Source organism: Rhinatrema bivittatum, chromosome 13 (assembly GCF_901001135.1).
Source record: "Rhinatrema bivittatum chromosome 13, aRhiBiv1.1, whole genome shotgun sequence".
NCBI classification, from domain to species: Eukaryota; Metazoa; Chordata; class Amphibia; order Gymnophiona; family Rhinatrematidae; genus Rhinatrema; species Rhinatrema bivittatum.
Window position 1 is genome coordinate 2,271,322 of NC_042627.1, and position 19,549 is coordinate 2,290,870.

Sequence of the window (19,549 nt, forward strand, 5' to 3'; positions counted from 1 at the left end):
AAATACAAACAGTCTAACTTCTGTTTATTCACTGCCTTACTGACTATTAAAAGCACAAACAAACAAACACACTAAATAATATTCCCAAATGGTTAACTTCACCCCAATACTTTTAAAAAAGAAAATTTCCCAAGCAAAAACTTACTGATTCCTTTCAGCTACCAGCAAGGTGATCCTCTCCACTCAGTGCTCCCACTGGATTGTGGGTTACTGAGCTCTTCCCTTGCAATATATATTGTGTTTCTAAGGTAAATTAGTGCAAAACAAACCCTTTGAGAATTGCACTAAAGTTAGTTGTCCTGAGTGACTCACTGCTATTCTGATTAACAAATGATGGTACATAATCAAATCAATCACTCAACCTTAACACCTTTCCAAGGTGAGTAGCGGAACTGAACTTTTCAACCTCTTTACTTAGGTATACACTACTCTTATCTTATTTCTAGCTTCTGGCTACTTTTTTTTTGTTTGTTTGTTTGTTTTTAATATACAAACACTCTAACTTCTGCTTATTAGCTGCCTTACAGACTATAGAAAATAAACTCACTAACTACTGCTTATTAGCTGCCTTACTGACTGACTATTTAAAATACAGTCTAATTTCTGTTTATTTGCTGCCTTACTGAGTATTAAAAGCACAAACACACAAGCACAAATAGTTAACTTTGCCCCAATACTTTTAAAAAACAAAATTTCCCAAGAAAAACTTACTGATTCCTTTCAGCCTCTCCTCTCAGTTCTTCCACTGGATTGTCTCAGTGCTCCCACTGGCGCAGAGGGAGGGATTATTTTGAAATCACCATGCATACTTTAGTGTGAGGACTTTGCACCTACACTAAAGAAGTGCATGGTCTGTGCATACTTTGTTACTGGCCCTGAATTATCAGATTCACTGTGGTGAGTTTTCCTTCACAGTTAAAGTGCAGGTCCCCTGAACCACAGACCTGCAAGCTTTCCCAGTAGTTTCAGAATTAGCTTCTGTATGTACATGGAAATCATTTTCTCTGAAACGAACTTGGGTGGATATTTTCTAGTGACATTTTGCTTCATTGCAGCTACCTGTGAATGTTTATGTAAAAATGGTGGGACATGTGAACCTCGGGGAACTGCATATGCCCGAAGGATACACAGGGAGATTCTGTGAGACTCGTAAGTTTTAAAGATGAATTTTTATAATTTATATTGAAATATTGTAGTAACATATTAATGGGAAAGAAAAAAAACAAATGGTCCATCCGTCCTGCCTAGCAAGCTTCTTTGGGAGTATATGTCATGCCATGCAGGTACCCTCCTGTTTTCTCTTAAGGGTAGCAACTGCCACTGCATGCAGCTTGTTACTGTCAGAGTGCTGGGAGTTAGCAGTCTGTTATTATTTGGGATAGTTGTGGGTGGATCCTTAGACCAGTGGGCAGATGACCACGTCCCCGGGGGAATATCCTGGAGAGGGACCACTGGTCAGGCTTAGTGTTGGAGACAAACACACACTAGTTCTTTTTTTAGACAGTATATTGAAGCACCAGAGGTGGCAGTAAGTGAGCTGTAGTGTCCGGCTGGGCTGTAGTCCCTCAGATACTGGAACAGCTATCCCAAGGTGGCTGAGCTGTAGAGAAACTAAAGAAAGTGAGTAGGCAGGAAAATCAGAGTTCAGGAACAGTCCTTGATAGTAACACTCATACAATAGAATCTTGAAGCAGCCCAGGTGTTGGAATGCAGTAGGCCCTCGAGGAGCGATACCTGGTTCAAGGAAAGCTCTGAGAGAGAGATGGAAAACTCACTGATGTTGTTAGGCAGCGATAATTTCTTAGCAGAAGTGGGTATTCAGGATCAGGTCGGGACATGGGCCCTCGAGGAGCGAGTACCGGTTCCGGACTGCTATCTGAAAAGTAAAAGAGAGAGCGGAGGGCCCCCGAGGAGCGGGTACCTCTATTAAATCTGAGGAGACAGAGTAGCTAGGGTTTTCGGATGAACGAATCCCATCCGCAGTGATACCCAGAGATAGCGGATGTAAACCTTAACCTTTGCTAATCGGCTTGTTAGCGAATTCTAAGACCTTAAATGATCTGGTGCGGAGGACATCATCTCAAGGTGGACGCCCCTGATGTTTGCCGCCACTGCTGGTAACTTCAGTCGGGCCACGCGCATGCCCCCCTAGGCATCTGTGTCAACATGGGACAAATGGCAGCGTCAAGCTGGTCCGGAACCGCCGGAGGAGAACGGCAGGGAGACACCGCAGCAAGCCAGCCTTCCATCAAACCCAGGAAGGAGGTCACCAAAGTGGTAAGGTGGGGGGAGCGGAGAGCGGGCAGCGATGGTCACAACGTACCCCCCTTCAAAGGGCGATCTCCTCTTCAGGTACCAGGCTTGGGTTTAGAAGGATGCGCGAGGTGGAACTGATGAAGCATCTCTTTGTCCAAGATATTGTCTGAGGCTCCCAAGAGTTTTCTTCGGGGCAAAAAACCTTCCCACTTTAGAAAGTATTCAAAAGTATTGCCTTTATTACGAACATCCAAAGTCTCTTCGACTACAATCTCTAAGTCATCTTCTGCAATGATGACAAGTGGATCTTGAGATTTGGAAGACAAATCGCTGAGTATGAGTGGTTTCAGAATGAAACGTAGAAAGCGTTAAGAATACCAGCAGCAATGGTTGAGCTGCTGGGGACGTCACTGAGCTCAGTGGAAAGTGGCGATGTTGGGGAACGTCCAAAGCCCACTTCAAGTTGTAGCCGCAATAGTAGATCTTCCAATTTGATGAGGGGACTCCTCAGGTCTTGCACTAGATGTCTGAGAATGAAGGTTGCCTCCTGCCCCTGAGTCCACCAGGGCAGGAGTCTGAAACAAGATCGGTCCGTAGGTCAAAGAGACTGGGAGAGAAGAAAGCGGAGGAGAGGACGCGGGTAAGGCCTAAGAATATTACACCAGGCCTTAAAACACCAATACATGTCCTGTGGGAAAAACAGAACAAACCAGGCTGCTATAAATCCATGCCTAGAAACTAAGCTAGCAGAGTACCCCCACCTCAGTTACACATGCTCACCAAATACAGAGACCATAAAATATAAATAGAAACATTTAGACAGAACCTGAACTTGGAAACTGCAACAAGACTCTGTTTGTAATGCAGCAATGGAGAAACAAACATCACCAGTTACCATCAAACAGTAAATCAAGGAATATAAATAAATCCTATCCAAATCCAAATCCTATCCTATCCAAACTGATAAAAATAATATTTCCAATGAGCTAAGGAACAGAAAAACATCCAATAATTAAGAGCTCATACAAAACGTAAAATATTTTCCAAACAATAAAATATTTCACAATGGAAAATACAGATCACCAATAATTAGAACAGCAATAATGGAAAATTCACTGCTCTTCATACCTGAAAATTTAATTTCCAGTCACTCTGAGTATGTCGTGGATTAATGGAGCAGCAGAAAGTTTCTTCACACACACACAGAGGCAGGCTTACTTTCACACACACACAGAGGCAGGCTTACTTTCACACATACACCTACTTCAGACAGGTCCCCATTCACACACCCACCCCAGTCAGGTTCCCATTCATACACACACACACACACAGAGGCAGGCTTACTTTCACACACACACACAGAGGCAGGCTTACTTTCACACACACAGAGAGGCAGGCTTACTTTCACACACACACAGAGGCAGGCTTACTTTCACACACACAGAGAGGCAGGCTTACTTTCACACACACAGAGAGGCAGGCTTACTTTCACACACACACAGAGAGGCAGGCTTACTTTCACACACACACAGAGAGGCAGGCTTACTTTCACACAAACACCTACTTCAGACAGGTCCCCATTCACACACACACCCCAGTCAGGTTCCCATTCATACACACACCCCAGTCAGGTCCCCATTCACACACACACCCCAGTCAGGTTCCCATTCATACACATTCAACCCCATTCACACATCACACATCCACCCGTCAGCATATCCAGTCAATCTCTCACTCATCATCAGGTGCAGATAGGGGAGGCCACTCTGCTGCTCCTCCTTGTGCGCCAGCCCCTGTGCTATTTCAATCTCATGCACTGGAGATCAGCATAGGGTAGTGCTAACTGCTCATGGTTGTGGCTACAGATCACTGGCACAGTGAAGGAGCAGGAGAATGGGATCCCTCCTCTCAGGCCTCCTCTTCCTCCACCACCAGCCTCCCAGATCTCCTTTCATTTTAGCTGCCGGTGGGATGGGGGTCCACCAGTGGCCTCGAGGGCCTCCAATTCTTCTCAGCCACCGTTTGCCCTCATCGGACGTACACACCTGGTAGTGTCAGGCCTGGACATGGGCCTCTTCCATCTCTACCACCAGGCGAAATCCCCTTGCAGGTGCAGGGCTTTGACTTGGTTGTGTGGGGGCGGGATCCCCTGCCCCTGGATGCCCCCTACCACATAGCGCCCAGGGGCCTTGGCCCCCTCCTCTGTGTAGAGATAGCAGACCTCATGCATCAGCTAGGTAAGAGTTTAGAGAGCACTGTGAAGGAACCTGCTGCCCTGGTACATGTGGGAGTCAATGACACATGAAGGCGAGGAGGGAGACTCTGGAAGTCACATTTAGGCTTTTAGGTAGGAAGTTGAAATGCAGAACCTCCATGGTTGCATTCTTTGAAATGATCCCAGTCCACATGCGGGACCCCAAAAGCAGGCTTAGCTCCAGAATCGTAATGCTTGCATGAGACAATGATGCAGGGAGATTTGAGTTTAGATTTATTAGGAACTGGAAAATATTTTTGAGAAGGGGAGGGTATTCTGATGGGATAGTCTTCACCTTATGAAGGTGGAAAGACGATAGATAACTCTACACCTAATCAGCAATATTCAAAAGACAGCCAGTTACATCTGAAGTTATCTGCTACAGTTTCTTCAGGGAAATATTTATTACACTGAATATCCTAGATAACTGATCTGGCCTTCTTTAGCCAGTTAAGGTATCCATTTTATTTTTAAAACTTAGTCTCAATAAGTCCACGTTTTCAAAATGTTTTTCCTACACTGTTGTAACATATAACATTTTTGAAAAAACAGGGGATCCCCATATGACCTTGTATAGCAATCGTTCTTCTGTGACACAGCAGGGGAGCGGAGTATCTGGATAGATGGTTACTGGAGGGAAAGATGCTAATGATTCACTGCACTGGCAGTCACGTTCTGTCTTGTGCTTTCTTACAGCGCTCTGTTCCCCCGAATGTGTTAATGGCTATTGCATGGCCAAAGACACGTGCCAGTGCTGGGGTGGCTACTGTGGCAGCGACTGCACAGAAGGTAAGGAAGGAGGCTGCTGGGACATGCAGGGCTCTTCACACAAACTAAGGAGAAATGTGGCTGCCTTCCTCCTCCGAAATGGTCACTTTGCCCGCCAGGGGGACCATCTCAGGCACTTCGCATGATGCATCTCTTTAAAACAGAATTAGGACCCAGAATGGCCAAATGGGTAAAAGATTCTGATCTGCTGCTATAGATCACGTTGGAGCTCCATTATGGTACCTATAGTTAGGGCCCCTGCTTTGCCATTATTCCTCACCTATAGCGCGTGTGGCAGATTTTGCCTCCTGCCACAGAATCATGGACATTGCTGTCATCACGAGCCACCTCCCTCCTCCACTTCCCCATACCTGGAAACTCAGAGAATGTCAAGAATTGCAGGGTCTCAGGGAAAACAGTAGGGGGCCGATGCAATCCCCTCCTGGGGGCACCGGAGCAATATTGTAATTAGGGGCCATGCCTTGACATTTGTGCACCTTGCGCGCAGCCGAGCCCTGCGCACGCTGCCCATTCCCTCTGAGTGCTGCTTCGGCCTCCCCCCACCTTCCCCTACCTAAACCCACCCCCCTCCAGCCCTATCTACCCCCCCCTCCCATCTTTGTTGAACAAGTTACGCCTGCTCGAGGCAGGTGTAACTTTGCGTGCGCCGGGCTGGCTGCCACGCGCCATGTTCCGGTCCGGGGGATGGTCCGTAAGCCGCAGCCACGCCCCCAGACCCCCCCCCCGGATGACGCGCCGTCATGACACGCCCACGACACACCCTTGGAACACCCCCCCAGGAAAGCCCCGGGACTTACACTTGTCCTGGGGCTTGCGTGCGTCGCCGAGCCTATGCAAAATAGGCTCGGCGCGCACAGGGGTTTTTTTTAAGGGTTACACGCTTAGCTTAAGCGCGTAACCCTTTTAAAATCCGGCCCATGGTATTTAGGCTCACTCAGCAACCTCCACAGATAGGAGGTGCAGTGCATAGAATAGATGTGTTTAGCAGGTCTACAAGGCATCCCTTTTCCCATTGAGAATTTGCATTAAGAACATGTGTTAAAAAACATCCACATGATTTGGCAACTGCATGAGCCATTGCCCCTGCTAGATAAAGACAGCAATGTCCATCCATCCTGCCCATTTTCAGGACCTTGGACAGTAAATACAAAAGAAACAAGGATGTTCAAAATTCTCCTTCCAGAAAGCAGCAGATGACGTTTGCCTGGTGCTGTAAACGTACATGGCATTTTAACATTCCTGAGGCAAATTCTGCTCTCCCAAGCTGAAGCTCTTTAGGATATCATAATGCCTCAAAGCTGAATTTTAAAAGCTCGTCCCTATCTGAGAATCCTTCTGGTTCACTATGGACAGGATCATTTTAAACATCCCACATTTCTTATGCTGGCAAATACATGCATAAGTTATACCAATTTTCAAAGTGGACCTGCATGCATAGGCTCACTTTAAAAATCATCCCACCAAATGAACGCTGCACATGTTACACCTGCTGGTTGCTGCACACAAATTTGTCCTGTAAATGTATGTAAATGTATGCCCTGCCCCGTACAGTTGAATGTTGCAATCTGCCCTAACTTTGACTACCCCCAAGAATGCCTTCACTCCATCTGAATAAACGTTTGAGCAAGCAGGACACGTGTGAATAAATCTATCTGCATATTGGGTGGACAATTATTTAAAAGTCCATTTTTGCATGTAGAACAGTGTTTGAAAATATATAGACCCTACCGCTCGTTGTTTTTATCTTTCTTTTTCTGCAGCTACCTGTGAAGATCTATGTCAAAATGGGGGAGTGTGCCAGCACTCAGGGTGCTGCTTATGCACTAGAGGATACACTGGGAAATACTGCGAGACAGGTAAGAGCCATTGAATCCTATTCCGGTCTGGAGGAGCACAAAGCTTTTACTCTTTTTCCTATCCAGGAGGCAAAGTTCCTCTATTGTTAAATGTTCTTCTTTAATCACTCAGTCCATAATAGCAGACTGAGCTATGCTGCAGCAATCACTTGCAGGCACATGCCTTTTATTGCACCTGAAAATGAATCTGGATTCAAATAAATCTAAATGCATAATCAATGGGCAAAAAGAAAGAGGCATAGGGTCAATATCAAAATATCTTGCCATCTATAGAATCACAGCCCCAAGAAGTATTTTTAGAATGTTTCTAAATATGCAGTTAAAACTATAGCCCAGGCAAGTCAGGTTTTGGCATCACAATGCCCTCGACAGGGGTAACATCTTGTTTTATATGAAATAGCAGGCGCTCTCTGGGCCCGACCGGAGTGCCGCACCAATCCTGTACCAGGCCTAGGGTCCACTTCCAGCGCAACACTGTAGTGAGTTTTTACTTTTTATACCAATTGTAATGAAACCTGATAAGGTGAAGAGCTGCACAGTAGTTTAGACTGCGGCAAAGTGGCATAAAAAAAAGTAGCTTGAAGAGGATTAAGGAAGGGGTGCCATGTTTTCAGGATTGGCAGGAGTTCTCTAATGCAATATTACGCGAAGCAAAGAAGCAGTAAGAGAAGAAAAAAACACTCAAAGTTTAAAAAAAGGATGGCAGCACAGCAATAGTGTCATGAACTGTTGATGGGATCATGAAATGCAAAGTGGCATCAGGCGTCAGGACCCTAAGGCACCAGGAAGGGGAAGTGAAGCAGAAAAATCCCAAGGTGCAAAATAAAAGAACCAAGAATTAAAAAGAGGCGGCATCAAGTTTTCAAAAGCATGGGAGATGTGCACAGCAGCACCACAGATTGGCAAGAAGTCTTCAAAGAATAAGAGCTGGAGCGTGCCAGGAAGGTAGAGGAAGGAAGAACCGGAAGGTTTAAAAATCTGCATAAGGCACCCAAGATGGCCGCCGCACGGTGAACAAGCAGTCTCTCGAGCTCTGCGTCCTTTTCCTGCTGTGCTAAACCTGAAGTGTTTTCTTTTGGATTTTATTCGCCTTTATGCCACATACAAGCGTAAGGCCAGAATTAGAGAGGCGATGCCTCTACCCCTGTTATTTCCGCTCGACAGACGAGAATCGAGGATGTCTGCCTGGTTGCTGATTGAGCCGGTGAGGGGGGCCGCTGGCGGTAATGGCGGTGAGCGAACGCCATACGCCAGGCCGATGAGATCTCACTAAGTCCCGGCGAGCCGACTACCCCCTCTCTATCATGCAAGCCCCCGGATTGTGAAGGGGGAGAACAGCTGCAAGAAACCTCACTGAACCAACCTTAGGAACATCGGAGGACCCCCAGAGAAGCAGTTTGAATATCATACCGGCTTCGAGAGCCTAGAAAGTGCAGGCTCCAGGGGAGGAACGTCTGTTCAGAACGAGTAGTGAGAGGAGATGTGGGGAATCTTCAGGATACAGGAGGTGAGGAAAAGACATTACACGTATTATTGCAACATTCTTTAATAACTCCAAAAAGATTACATCTGAAGAAATTTGGAAGGCTTTGATGCAAATGAATAAAGCTATAGTAGATTTAACCAACGTTGTGAAACAGAATATAGAAACATCTAAGAGCTTGGAAAAAGAAGTTCAGAAACATGACTCACATATTTTATTGTTGGAGCAAGATATTAGAAATATGAAGGAAGTGAATACCAACTTAATAAAGTCAGATTCATATGTTAATGGAAAGATAGATTTTTTGAGAATCAACTAAGAAGAAACAACTTAAGAATACTGAACTTCCCAAAAACAAAATGGCTGCCATTAAGGGACTTAATTAAAAGTTACTTTAAAAATGTCTTACTTTTTACGGAAGAAATACCAACTCTGACAAGAATGTATTATACTTTTGGAGGGAAAGTGAAAGAGAGAGAACATCAAGAAGCCTTGTCGGAAGAAGTTATTTCCCCTGATAAACTTAACAGATTTTATTGAAAAATCTTATGAAGCAAGAATTACAGAACGAGCTACTATTTCTTTAACTTTCTACAAATGTCAGATAGAGATGAAGTATTGAGGAGATCCTTTAAGAAGCAGTCTGAGTTGTTTATGGATACCAAGTTAGAGTATTCCCGGATGTTACAAGAAAAATTCAAGAAAAAAGGAAAGCCTTCATTTCCTTGAGGAATGAAATAGTAGCTAGGGGAGCAAAATTTTTCTTGAAATACCCCTGCCGGTGTATTTTGGTACACAATAATAACAGATATGTATTTACTGAATTGGATCAATTGCGTGTATATCTAGACTCTCACTCTGATTAATATCCTGAAGTGTTAGCTTGAAGTAGTATATTCAGCAAATAACCGTGCGTTAATATTATTTGGAAATTTCCTCTATTATTGCTATATTTTCCTGGTCTCCCATTTACTTATAATATGGGAATTATTTGCTTTTTGGGAATGTATTACTTGAGAATGGTGTATTTGTTTCTTCCCTATTTACTTGTTAAAGTTTCAATGTTTTGAAATATTTGAAAAATTCAATAAATAAAAAATTTAAAAAAAAAAAAAAAAATCTGCATAAGGCTCAGTGGCACAAGGATCTGAAGGAATAGGATGAGAGACGTAGCATTAGGCAGAGTGGCATGGGAATACACAGACAACCATAGAGAGGGGGATGACTCTACCTGTCAAACGGGGCCGTATACAGTAAAAAACGCACGATTCAGTATTTTCATTTATTAAAATTAGGCCCGGCGGTAAAAAGAGGTGCTAGGGACACTACCGTGTCCCTAGCACCTCTTTTTGACGGGAGCGGCGGCTGTCAGAGACTTTGACAGCCGACGCTCAATTTTGCCGGCGTCGGTTCTCAAGCCCGTTGACATGCACGGGTTCAGAAACCGGACGCCGGCAAAATTGAGCATCCGGTTTTCAACCCACGAGCCGAGGCCTATTTCAATTTTTTTTTCGGGACCTCTGACTCAATATCGCCATGAAATTAAGTCGGAGGGTGCACAGAAAAGCAGTTTTTACTGGCTTTTCTATGCACTTTCCTGGTGCCCAAAGAAATTAGCGCCTACCTTTGGGTAGGCGCTAATTTCTGAAAATAAATGTGCGGCTTGGCTGCACATTTTGCTTTCTGAATCACGCGGGAATAATTAATAGCGCCTGCAACATGCATTTGCATGTTGCAGGCGCTATTAGGTTCGGGGAGGTTGGACGTGCATTTTGAACACACTATTACCCCTTACTGAATAAGGGGTAAAGCTAGCGCATCCAAAACGCACGTCCAAATGCCGGCTAACAGTGGGGAAGGGGGATCCGAAAACCTCCTAACTACTCTCATGTCCAAAAAATACTTCAAAGCTTAAACTGATCCATCTTCAGCCTTCACAGTGTCTCCCAGTGGGGATCTGTCACTGGTTCTTGCCCACCTAGGGTTCAGAGTGGACTCATAGGTCTTCAGTCCCCTTCTCGCCCCAAAACATATCTCACTGTAACTTAGAATAAGAAGGACCCTCTGGCAAGGAGTTCACGATGAGAAATTGCTTCTAAAAGTAACTTCTTCTGAGTGATGCCGGGAGGCCTTACTGGAGTGTGAAAGCATGCATCCCTACTCTCTATCTGCTTACTGGAGTGTGAAAGCTTGCATCCCTACTCTCTAACTGCTTACTGGAGTGTGGAAGCTTGCATCCCTACTCTCTAACTGCTTACTGGAGTGTGAAAGCATGCATCCCTACTCTCTAACTGCTTACTGGAGTGTAAAAGCATGCATCCCTACTCTCTAACTGCTTACTGGAGTGTGAAAGCATGCATCCCTACTCTCTAACTGCTTACTGGAGTGTGAAAGCTTGCATCCCTACTCTCTAACTGCTTACTGGAGTATAAAAGCATGCATCCCTACTCTCTAACTGCTTCCTTAAACTGAAACCCATGAGTCCAAAAAGGGCTGGGCATCCAATCCAGAGCCTCCGGGTGGGAGGTATTAAGGGCTAGGGACGATTCCTTTAGAAGTGTCCTATGCCAAAGGGATAGTGACATCTTGTGGCTACACCGGGGGGGGAGGTCTGCCACACAACTGATTCGCATTTACCTGTCCCAGTCCATGCACTGAGAGTAACTTTCAAATACCGCCACGTGGCCCCATATGCACAAGTACCTGGGTCTGCAGAGATCTACTACAAACGTTAGGGCTTGGTTTACATTCTGTGTCTTTGGGGGGGGGGAAAGCCTTAGAAGTCAATTTTAAAAGCCTGGCATGTGCCAAAGCACGGACATACACACCCAAGTCGGGTCAGCGCTTCGCGCCAATTTTAAAAAGCACGTGCGTACACACGTACCTCCCAGCACACGCATGCATTTTTTGTGAAGGGGCAGGGCATGGGCGTGGCCTGGGCAGGGCATGGGCGTTCCGGGACTTTAACATGAAATGTGCGCGTAACTTTTTTACCGCTATGGATGGCGTGTAAGTCATAAAACAAAACAATACGAGGTCAGCAGAGTTTTAAGGATCAGGACTAACAGTATAAAAGGGAAACTATTTAGCTAGGGGGGTTAGGAAGAACTATCCTTTACCTGGAAGAACTGGGAACGAGCTGGTAATTGCGTCCGCGTGAGTGTCTACTAAACTTCCCCCACTCATGTAGTAGAGGCAGCATATGCGCATGTTCACATAAAATTGCGCACACATGTATGTGTGTACAGCTTATTTTATACCATCTGCACATATACACGCGTATGATATCAAAATGGCCACGTCATGGGCACGCGCCAGCATATGCACGCACATATGCACCCGTGCAGCCAAATTAAAGTTACCATCCCTGTACATAAAGCCCTAAATTGCAAATGCTTTGGGGACAGAGAATTACCTAGCGTACCTGAATGTAAGTGACTGAGCAGTCATGAAAGGCGGAATATAAATCAGAAATTAGATTACGAGTAAAGAGTGACAGAATAACGTAAGAGTTTCTGATTACAAATAATGCAACAGTTACATGCAATGTTTTGTTTTGTTTTCCCCACAGCGATTTGTGAGAATGGGTGTCAGAATGGAGGGTATTGCAGCTCCCCGGGAATATGTTCCTGCTGCCTGGGATACGGTGGAGAGAGCTGCCAGACTGGTGAGAATGAAAGCTTGGGATGCACGAGCAGAGAGAGGGTTCGCTAGGCAGATTAGTGCTGAGTTAACTAATTGAAATCGGTGTATTTATTGAAGGTTATAGGTAAAGGAACCACTAATTTATTTATTTTATTTATTTAGCATTTTTCTATACCGACTTTCCAATAACAGAATTACTGATCAATTCGGTTTACATTCTAAACAATAACAATGACAAGTCAATGTCTTACAATGAACAGGTTGAATTAACTTGGATTAAGATATATGGGGGTTAATAACATAATTACATAATTAATAACATAATTACTAATCACACTAATTGTGATTCTTTATGCAGCCACCTGTAAAGGTCTCTGCGAAAATGGAGGGACGTGGCAACCCAACGGGGTTTGCTCGCGTGCCCCATAGGGGTGTGCATTCGTTTGCAATGTATTGGGAATCCGCAGCGTACAGGGCCATATTCGTTGTATTCGTGGGGAAGCGAAACGTATCGCGATTCCCCACGAATGCAAAGAATCTTCACCGAATTATTCGGCCGTCTAAAGGAGCGAATTTAAACAAACACCCCCCCCCCCCCCCCAAGTCTTACCAAAACTCCCTGGTGGTCCAGCGGGGGTCCAGGAGTGATCTCCTGCACTCACGCCCTCGGCTGCCGGTATTCAAAATGGCGCTCACAGCCCCTGTGACATAGAAAGGGCAAAGGCTATCGGCGCCATTTTGATTACTGGCAGCCGACGGCCCGAGTGCAGGAGATGGCTCCCGGACCCCCGCTGGACCACCAGAGAGTTTTGGCAAGTCTTGGGGGAGGGGGGTCAGGAGGGTGGGGGGTTGTAGTTAATTGAATTTTAGCCGGGAAACGAATAAGAATGAACGGATCGGGGGCCCCCCTTGCCGAATGCAATGTATCTGCCCCCCCCCCCCCCCCCCACGAATACCGAATATAACTTGTGCTGTCCCTCTGCACATCCCTACCAGGCTACAGTGGTGAAAGATGTCAAACTCATAAGTTCCGAAGATAATCTTACTAATTAATATTATAACAAAAGAGAAATGAAGGCCTTGCAAAACTAGATTCCAGCATTGAACGTATCCTGGACCTTCACATGGCAGCTCACGTATGATAATCGGTGCAGCGGTTGTGCAGAAGCAACCCAGAAACACCTACAGATGTGCTTGTCACACAGATGTGTCTTTCCTATCCGTATGTGCATTTTCTCTGTCCTTATGTGTATCCCCCTTTCCATCTCTCATTGGGAAGCTGTGGGACCACCATACGTCCATGGGCTCCCTGGGTTTCTGCAGGGTTTCGGGGGGGGCTTGGGAAATCCCTAGCGAGACATATCCACACTAATTGAGGCTGTTCCAAAATAACAGTTTGCTCAAGCGCTCGATCAAAGTTGATCATTTGACAAATTGTATGTTTTTTTGGTTTTTTTTTTTAATGTTTTATTCTGCCTCCCCAGCTTTAACAGAATGGCTGAAGCAGTTTACACCTAAACAACATATATAGGGGTGCATTTTCAAAATCATTTGCACATGTAAAACACAGTTTTATGCAGGTAAAATTTGACTGGGTTGATATAAAAGTGTGAAAGGAAAAGATTCCACGTGTGCTTTTCACATTTAGCAAAGAGGCTTTTCCAGGCTAGGAGTTGGGGACAGGGTAATCATTTATGTGTTTATTTTCAATTTTGGAAAATACGTGTCTAAATGCACAAATGCGCCTACTCCCTGGCAGGTGTGCATGTGTGCACGCATGCCATGCCAGCATCTGTGTGATTCCCTGAATTTTTAAAGCAGACTGTCATAAAATTAGCTTCGTAAAATACATTCAATAGCATCCAAGCAAAAATACATTAAAAGCACTTATCCACCAACATCCTTTGCCATAGACTGCTCCTTTGAAAATGCTCAAGTCCAGAGGCCTTCCCAAGCCTTTGTTTCCTATTTAGAGCAATCTGCATTAGCTACCCACCTACCCCAACAAGCCTTAGAAAGAAAGAAATGTCAGCCACCATATGGGAAAAACATTCTTGAAATCTTTTCCCAAAAGCCAAGATATTCAAGTGTTAAGCCTATTCCACAGTTTGCAAAGCAGCAAAGAAAAGGCTCTAGCTGCAAGGCTACGTGATCCAAATCATATCCAGAAAAGAAATCCACAGTCAGGTATAAACTCCATAATTATGCAAGCAAGAGCTTTCTCTGACTCCCCAAACTCCTTTCTCCAGTAGTCCAAAGTTAGAAACTCACCTTTTGGTTTCTCCTCCTTACACAAGACCGAGAGCCGTTTCAGGCCTCTGTCTGTTTCTCCAGTGAGAACGTTTCTCTGTCATCTCACATTAATAGGCTAAGATCCTGCTGGGGCCTGCCTTGCTGCTGAATGTGGACACATTTCTCTTGAACAAGAAGATGGGCAATCTCCAGTAGATGAAGTGTGGAAAATAGGATCCCAACTTGTCCCCTCTCGCCTTCTGTCAGCATGCAGAGACTCCAAACGAGGCACCAGATCCCATCACCAGAAAAAGCTTAAAAACTTCTGACTTTTATCCAACCTCCAAAACCTTCAGGCACCCCCCCCCCCCCCCTATTGAATGTCTGACAAAGACTATAGCCACTCTGACCTCACTGCAGAGACACACACCACACAGTATGGGACTGTTAAACCTCCCTACATATAGACGGGACATGATTAGGGACATGATTAGGGACAAATCATGTCTTTTCTTATCTTCCTGAAAGGATTACTTCATGAAGGGTAATATAAAATGGCTTCCAGAGAAGCTGACTGCATCCCACACACCAGTTACATTTTGCATTCTGTTTTCTTGCAGTAATGTGTAACTCCAGCTGTAACCATGGCTATTGCTCAGGCCCGGACATGTGTACCTGCAACTCGGGATACGGAGGACCCGACTGCTCTTATGGTGAGGGAGAGGGGGTAGGGCATGAACAGAAAGCGTTCGAAAGGATGAGATGAAATATTGAAATAAACAGATTAATGTGCGATAGTGAGTTGTTGTTTATTAGAGGAAAGAAACGGCAGAAGCCACATCTCGGGCTCTCAGAATTTCTTTATGAAGCAGTAAGATACCTGTTTATGTAATCAGTCACTCAGCAACACCTCCATCTTCCCTACATTGCAAGAGGTGATTTATTAATCTTGGGAAATGTTAATGTTCTTCCTAAAGATCAGATTATCAAACTCCTGCTTCTTTGGGGGGTCTGTTCCAGACATTGGATCATTCTCAGGTTGTGCAAGAGCCACTCTTTAGATATGTTTGTATGGCTGGAGCACTATTGTAACACTAGATTTTTAGGAGGTGCGCATCAGGCCAGCTCCATGAACATTTAACATTGTTTGGTAACATTCGGATTGGAAACTTTGGGCAGGGTATGAAATTGTTTAATACCTGCTCTAAATTAGAGTGATGTAGATCAGATTTGATACCTGAAAAATTTGCTGAAATTCTGGGCCCTACTCTTGTCGAATATTTAAACCAAGGGAGAAACTTATCCACCTGCACTATTGAATATCTCTGCAAAGTTAGCCAGCTAAGTTTATCTAGCTAACTTTGCACTCCTTCCAATGACCGAATATTAACCTCAATATGACTTATTGGGAGGTTACATAACATAGGAACATAAGAATGTGCCAAACTGGGTCAGACCAAGGGTCCATCGACGCCAGTATTCTGTTTCCAACAGTGGCCAATCCAAGTCACAAGGACCTGGCAAGTACTTAAACAAATAGATCCCATGCTACTAGTGCTAGCAACAAGCAATAGCTATTCCCTATTGATTATTAGCAGTTTATGGACTTTTCCTCCAGGAACTTATCAAAACCTATTTTAAACCCAGCTACACTAGCTGCCTTAACCACATCATCTGGCAATGAATTCCAGAGCTTAATTGTGCATTGAGTGAAAAAGAATTTTTCAGTTTGCTTTAAATGTGCTACTTGCTAAAACTTCATGGGGTGCCCCCTAGTCCTTGTATTATCCAAAAGAGTAAATAACCGATTCACATTTTCCATTCAAGCCCTTTCATGAATTTGTAGACCTCTATCATATCCCCCCTCAGCCGTCTCTTCTCCAAGCTGAACAGCCCTAACCTCTTCAGCCTTTCCTCATAGGGGAGCTGTTCCATTCCCTTTATCACATTGGCTGTCCTTCTCTGTACCTTCTCCAGTGCAACTATATTATTGAGTTGCAGCAATCAGAATTTCACACAGTATTCAAAATGCAGTCTCGCCATGGAGCAATACAGAGGCATTATGACATCCTCAGTTTTATTTGCCACTCCCTTCCTAATAATTCCTAACATTCTGTTTGCTTTTCTGGCTGCTGCAGCACACTGAGCTGATCTTTTTCCTACAGGGTAACTACTAATATGGAACATAACATCATGTAACTACAGCATGAGTTATTTTCCCTATAATCATCACCTTGCTCTTATCCACATTAAATTTCATCTGTCATATGAATGCCCAAAGGTTGATCTTTATACATCTTTTTTTAATTAGAAAACCAAGTGAGCATTGCCTCTCTTCATGATGGAATTGTTCCTCATTCACTTAAAAGAACTGTAATTTATCCCTTGATTTAAAAAAAGTTCTCATTAGATCTTCAGCAGGAGGGAAATTATAGGCCTATCTTCAACATAACATATATTGGCAATTTGATAGTGAAAGCAATTTCAGTTCAGTTTTTGGAATTCATTGCCAGAGGATGTGGTAAAGGCTTATCCCTCGGCATTAGCAAAATGGGATCTTTCTACTATTCAGAATTCTGCCAGGTACTTGTGACCTGGATTGCCCACTGTTGGAAACAGGATGGACTCTTGGTCTGACAGTTTTTTTAAGAAATTCTGGGTCAAGGTTGATTAGAAATAGCAGAGTGGCTGCTATGGGACAGGGGGATGGGGAGTTTGATGGAAGGAATCTTCATGGAAGGGGTTGATACTGATGATAATTTTAGGAAGTGTTTTTATGATTTGTGATGATATTATTGGGGGTGATGGATTGTTAGATTGTTACTATTATTTTAAAAAATGAAATTATATATTGCTGCTTTGGTATTGTTTTTTGTAAAAGTGTTTGTTATTGTAAATCATCATGAATTGCCATGAAAACAAGGCTATAAATAAATGTGAATGAATACATGAATAAATAAATATTATTATATATGTTGTGGTCTTAGGATTGTAGGATTGTACCCAATTGCGTTGGGTACAATTAAATGTAGCCAAAAGAGCAATTTCTCTGTACGTACCCAGATCAGGGTTTTGCCTCCCTTCCAGCAAATGGAGACAGAGAAAGTTTTATTGACACTGCCATATAACCTAGGGTGCCACCTGCAGTCCCTCAGTATTTCTCTGTCTCCAGCAGATGGTAGAGGTGCAAAACCTGCAGTCCCTCAGTATTTCTCTGTCTCCAGCAGATGGTAGAGGTGCAAAACCTGCAGTCCCTCAGTATTTCTCTGTCTCCAGCAGATGGTAGAGGTGCAAAACCTGCAGTCTGAACTTAGTTTAAAAAAGAAAAAAAAGAAAAAAAAGAACTTGGAGATTCCTCCCAGGAAGTTGTTAGGCCCTAGTGGGGCCATCCTTCCGGGTCTTGAGGTGGTCAAGCAGGGGATTGGGGACCCTGAGTTTGCTAGGTCCTTAGTTGCCAGAGGTTGAAAGCTGGTGGTTCCAGCTTTCAACCTCCTCCAATAGAGATGCAAGGAGCCTTCTGCCACTCTTCGGTGCAGGGAAGTGAGTCTTTGTTTCTTTTTCTAATCTTTGCTCCTTCCCTCAGGTGACGGACTTCCTCAGTATGGGTGCTTTTGTTGGCATGCCGCGTGGCAGCACATGAACTATGTGTGGGGATTCGTGCCAGCGGCTCGCCTGGACTGGCCATTGTTCTCTCTGTCTCTCAGAGGGAGAGGGAATTTCAGGATTGTGTGCAAGGAGTCCAAGTGGCAGTGCAGGTCTGGGAGGCCCTTGCTGGGGCTGCACGAAGAGTCAGCCCATATCCAGTCAGCGTGGGAATGGTGGCCATCTGGGCCACATTGGTGGCTGGTACTCAGACCGCAGTGGGGGAGGATGATTTTCCTCCTCCATTATCCCCAGCCAATCTGAGCTCCATGGTGACATGGGGGTCCTGGGGGGCCCAGGTGGGGGTGACAGATGACCTGCTGGGAGAGGATTCTGATAGTTTTGCCTCGTTTTTGCCAGATTTTGTATTGTTAATACATAAGGCTTATGTGGCCCAGAAAGCCGCGGGGTGGCAGGGGCCAAGTCATGAGGCTTCCTCTGTTCCCCTACCCAAGATGAGATCTAGGACACTAGGGAAGCCTTTGCAGAGTGCCAGGGTGGATTACGTTTCGGAGGATTCTGATATCTGCGTTCCGCCTCAAATTGATCCTCCTCAGGTGAATCCTTCCCTGGTGGAGCAGGATCCCGACGAGGGGCACGGGGAAGGCCCACCTTGGGATGGGGATGATCTTAAGGTGGTTTGTCTGTTCAGCAAGGAACAGTTGGGGCCCCTGATCCCCTGTATTTTAGCGGAACTAGGAATAAAGCTTCCGGAAGAGGAGTCCAATCAGGGGCAATCCGGGTAACTAGAGACCAGTGAGCCTGATTTCAGTGCCAGGAAAAATAGTGGAAACTATGCTCAAGATCAAAATTGTAGAGCATATAGAAAGACATGGTTTAATGGAACACAGTCAACATGGATTTACCCAAGGGAAGTCTTGTCTCACAAATCTGCTTCATTTTTTTGAAGGGGTAAATAAACATGTGGATAAAGGTGAACCGGTAGATGTCTTGTATTTGGATTTTCAGAAGGCGTTTGACAAAGTCCCTCATGAGAGGCTTCTACGAAAACTAAAAAGTCATGGGATAGGAGGGGGATGTCCTTTCGTGGATTACAAACTGATTAAAAGACAGGAAACAGAGAGTAGGATTAAATGGTCAATTTTCTCAGTGGAAAAGGGTAAAAGTGGAGTGCCTCAGGGATCTGTATTGGGACCGGTGCTTTTCAATATATTTATAAATGATCTGGAAAGGAATATGACGAGTGAGGTTATCAAATTTGCGGCTGATACAAAATTATTCAGAGTAGTTAAATCACAAGCGAACAGTGATACATTACAGGAGGACCTTGCAAGACTGGAAGATTGGGCATCCAAATGGCAGATGAAATTTAATGTGGACAAATACAAAGTTTTGCATATAGGGAAAAATAACCCTTGCTGTAGTTACACA

General features: G+C 44.6%; 1 protein-coding gene across 3 annotated transcripts in view; it reads left to right on the top strand.

The window, feature by feature from the left end:
• Positions 1-19,549, top strand: part of LOC115074838 (tenascin-like) — a 67,716-nt gene that overhangs the window by 15,115 nt on the left and 33,052 nt on the right. For all 3 annotated transcript variants that reach the window (XM_029574741.1, XM_029574742.1, XM_029574743.1), the window contains exons 3-7: positions 1,056-1,149; positions 5,207-5,299; positions 7,060-7,155; positions 12,210-12,305; positions 15,136-15,228. In XM_029574741.1, the coding sequence (XP_029430601.1) occupies positions 1,056-1,149; positions 5,207-5,299; positions 7,060-7,155; positions 12,210-12,305; positions 15,136-15,228 (472 nt within the window). The remainder of the gene's footprint in view (positions 1-1,055; positions 1,150-5,206; positions 5,300-7,059; positions 7,156-12,209; positions 12,306-15,135; positions 15,229-19,549) is intronic.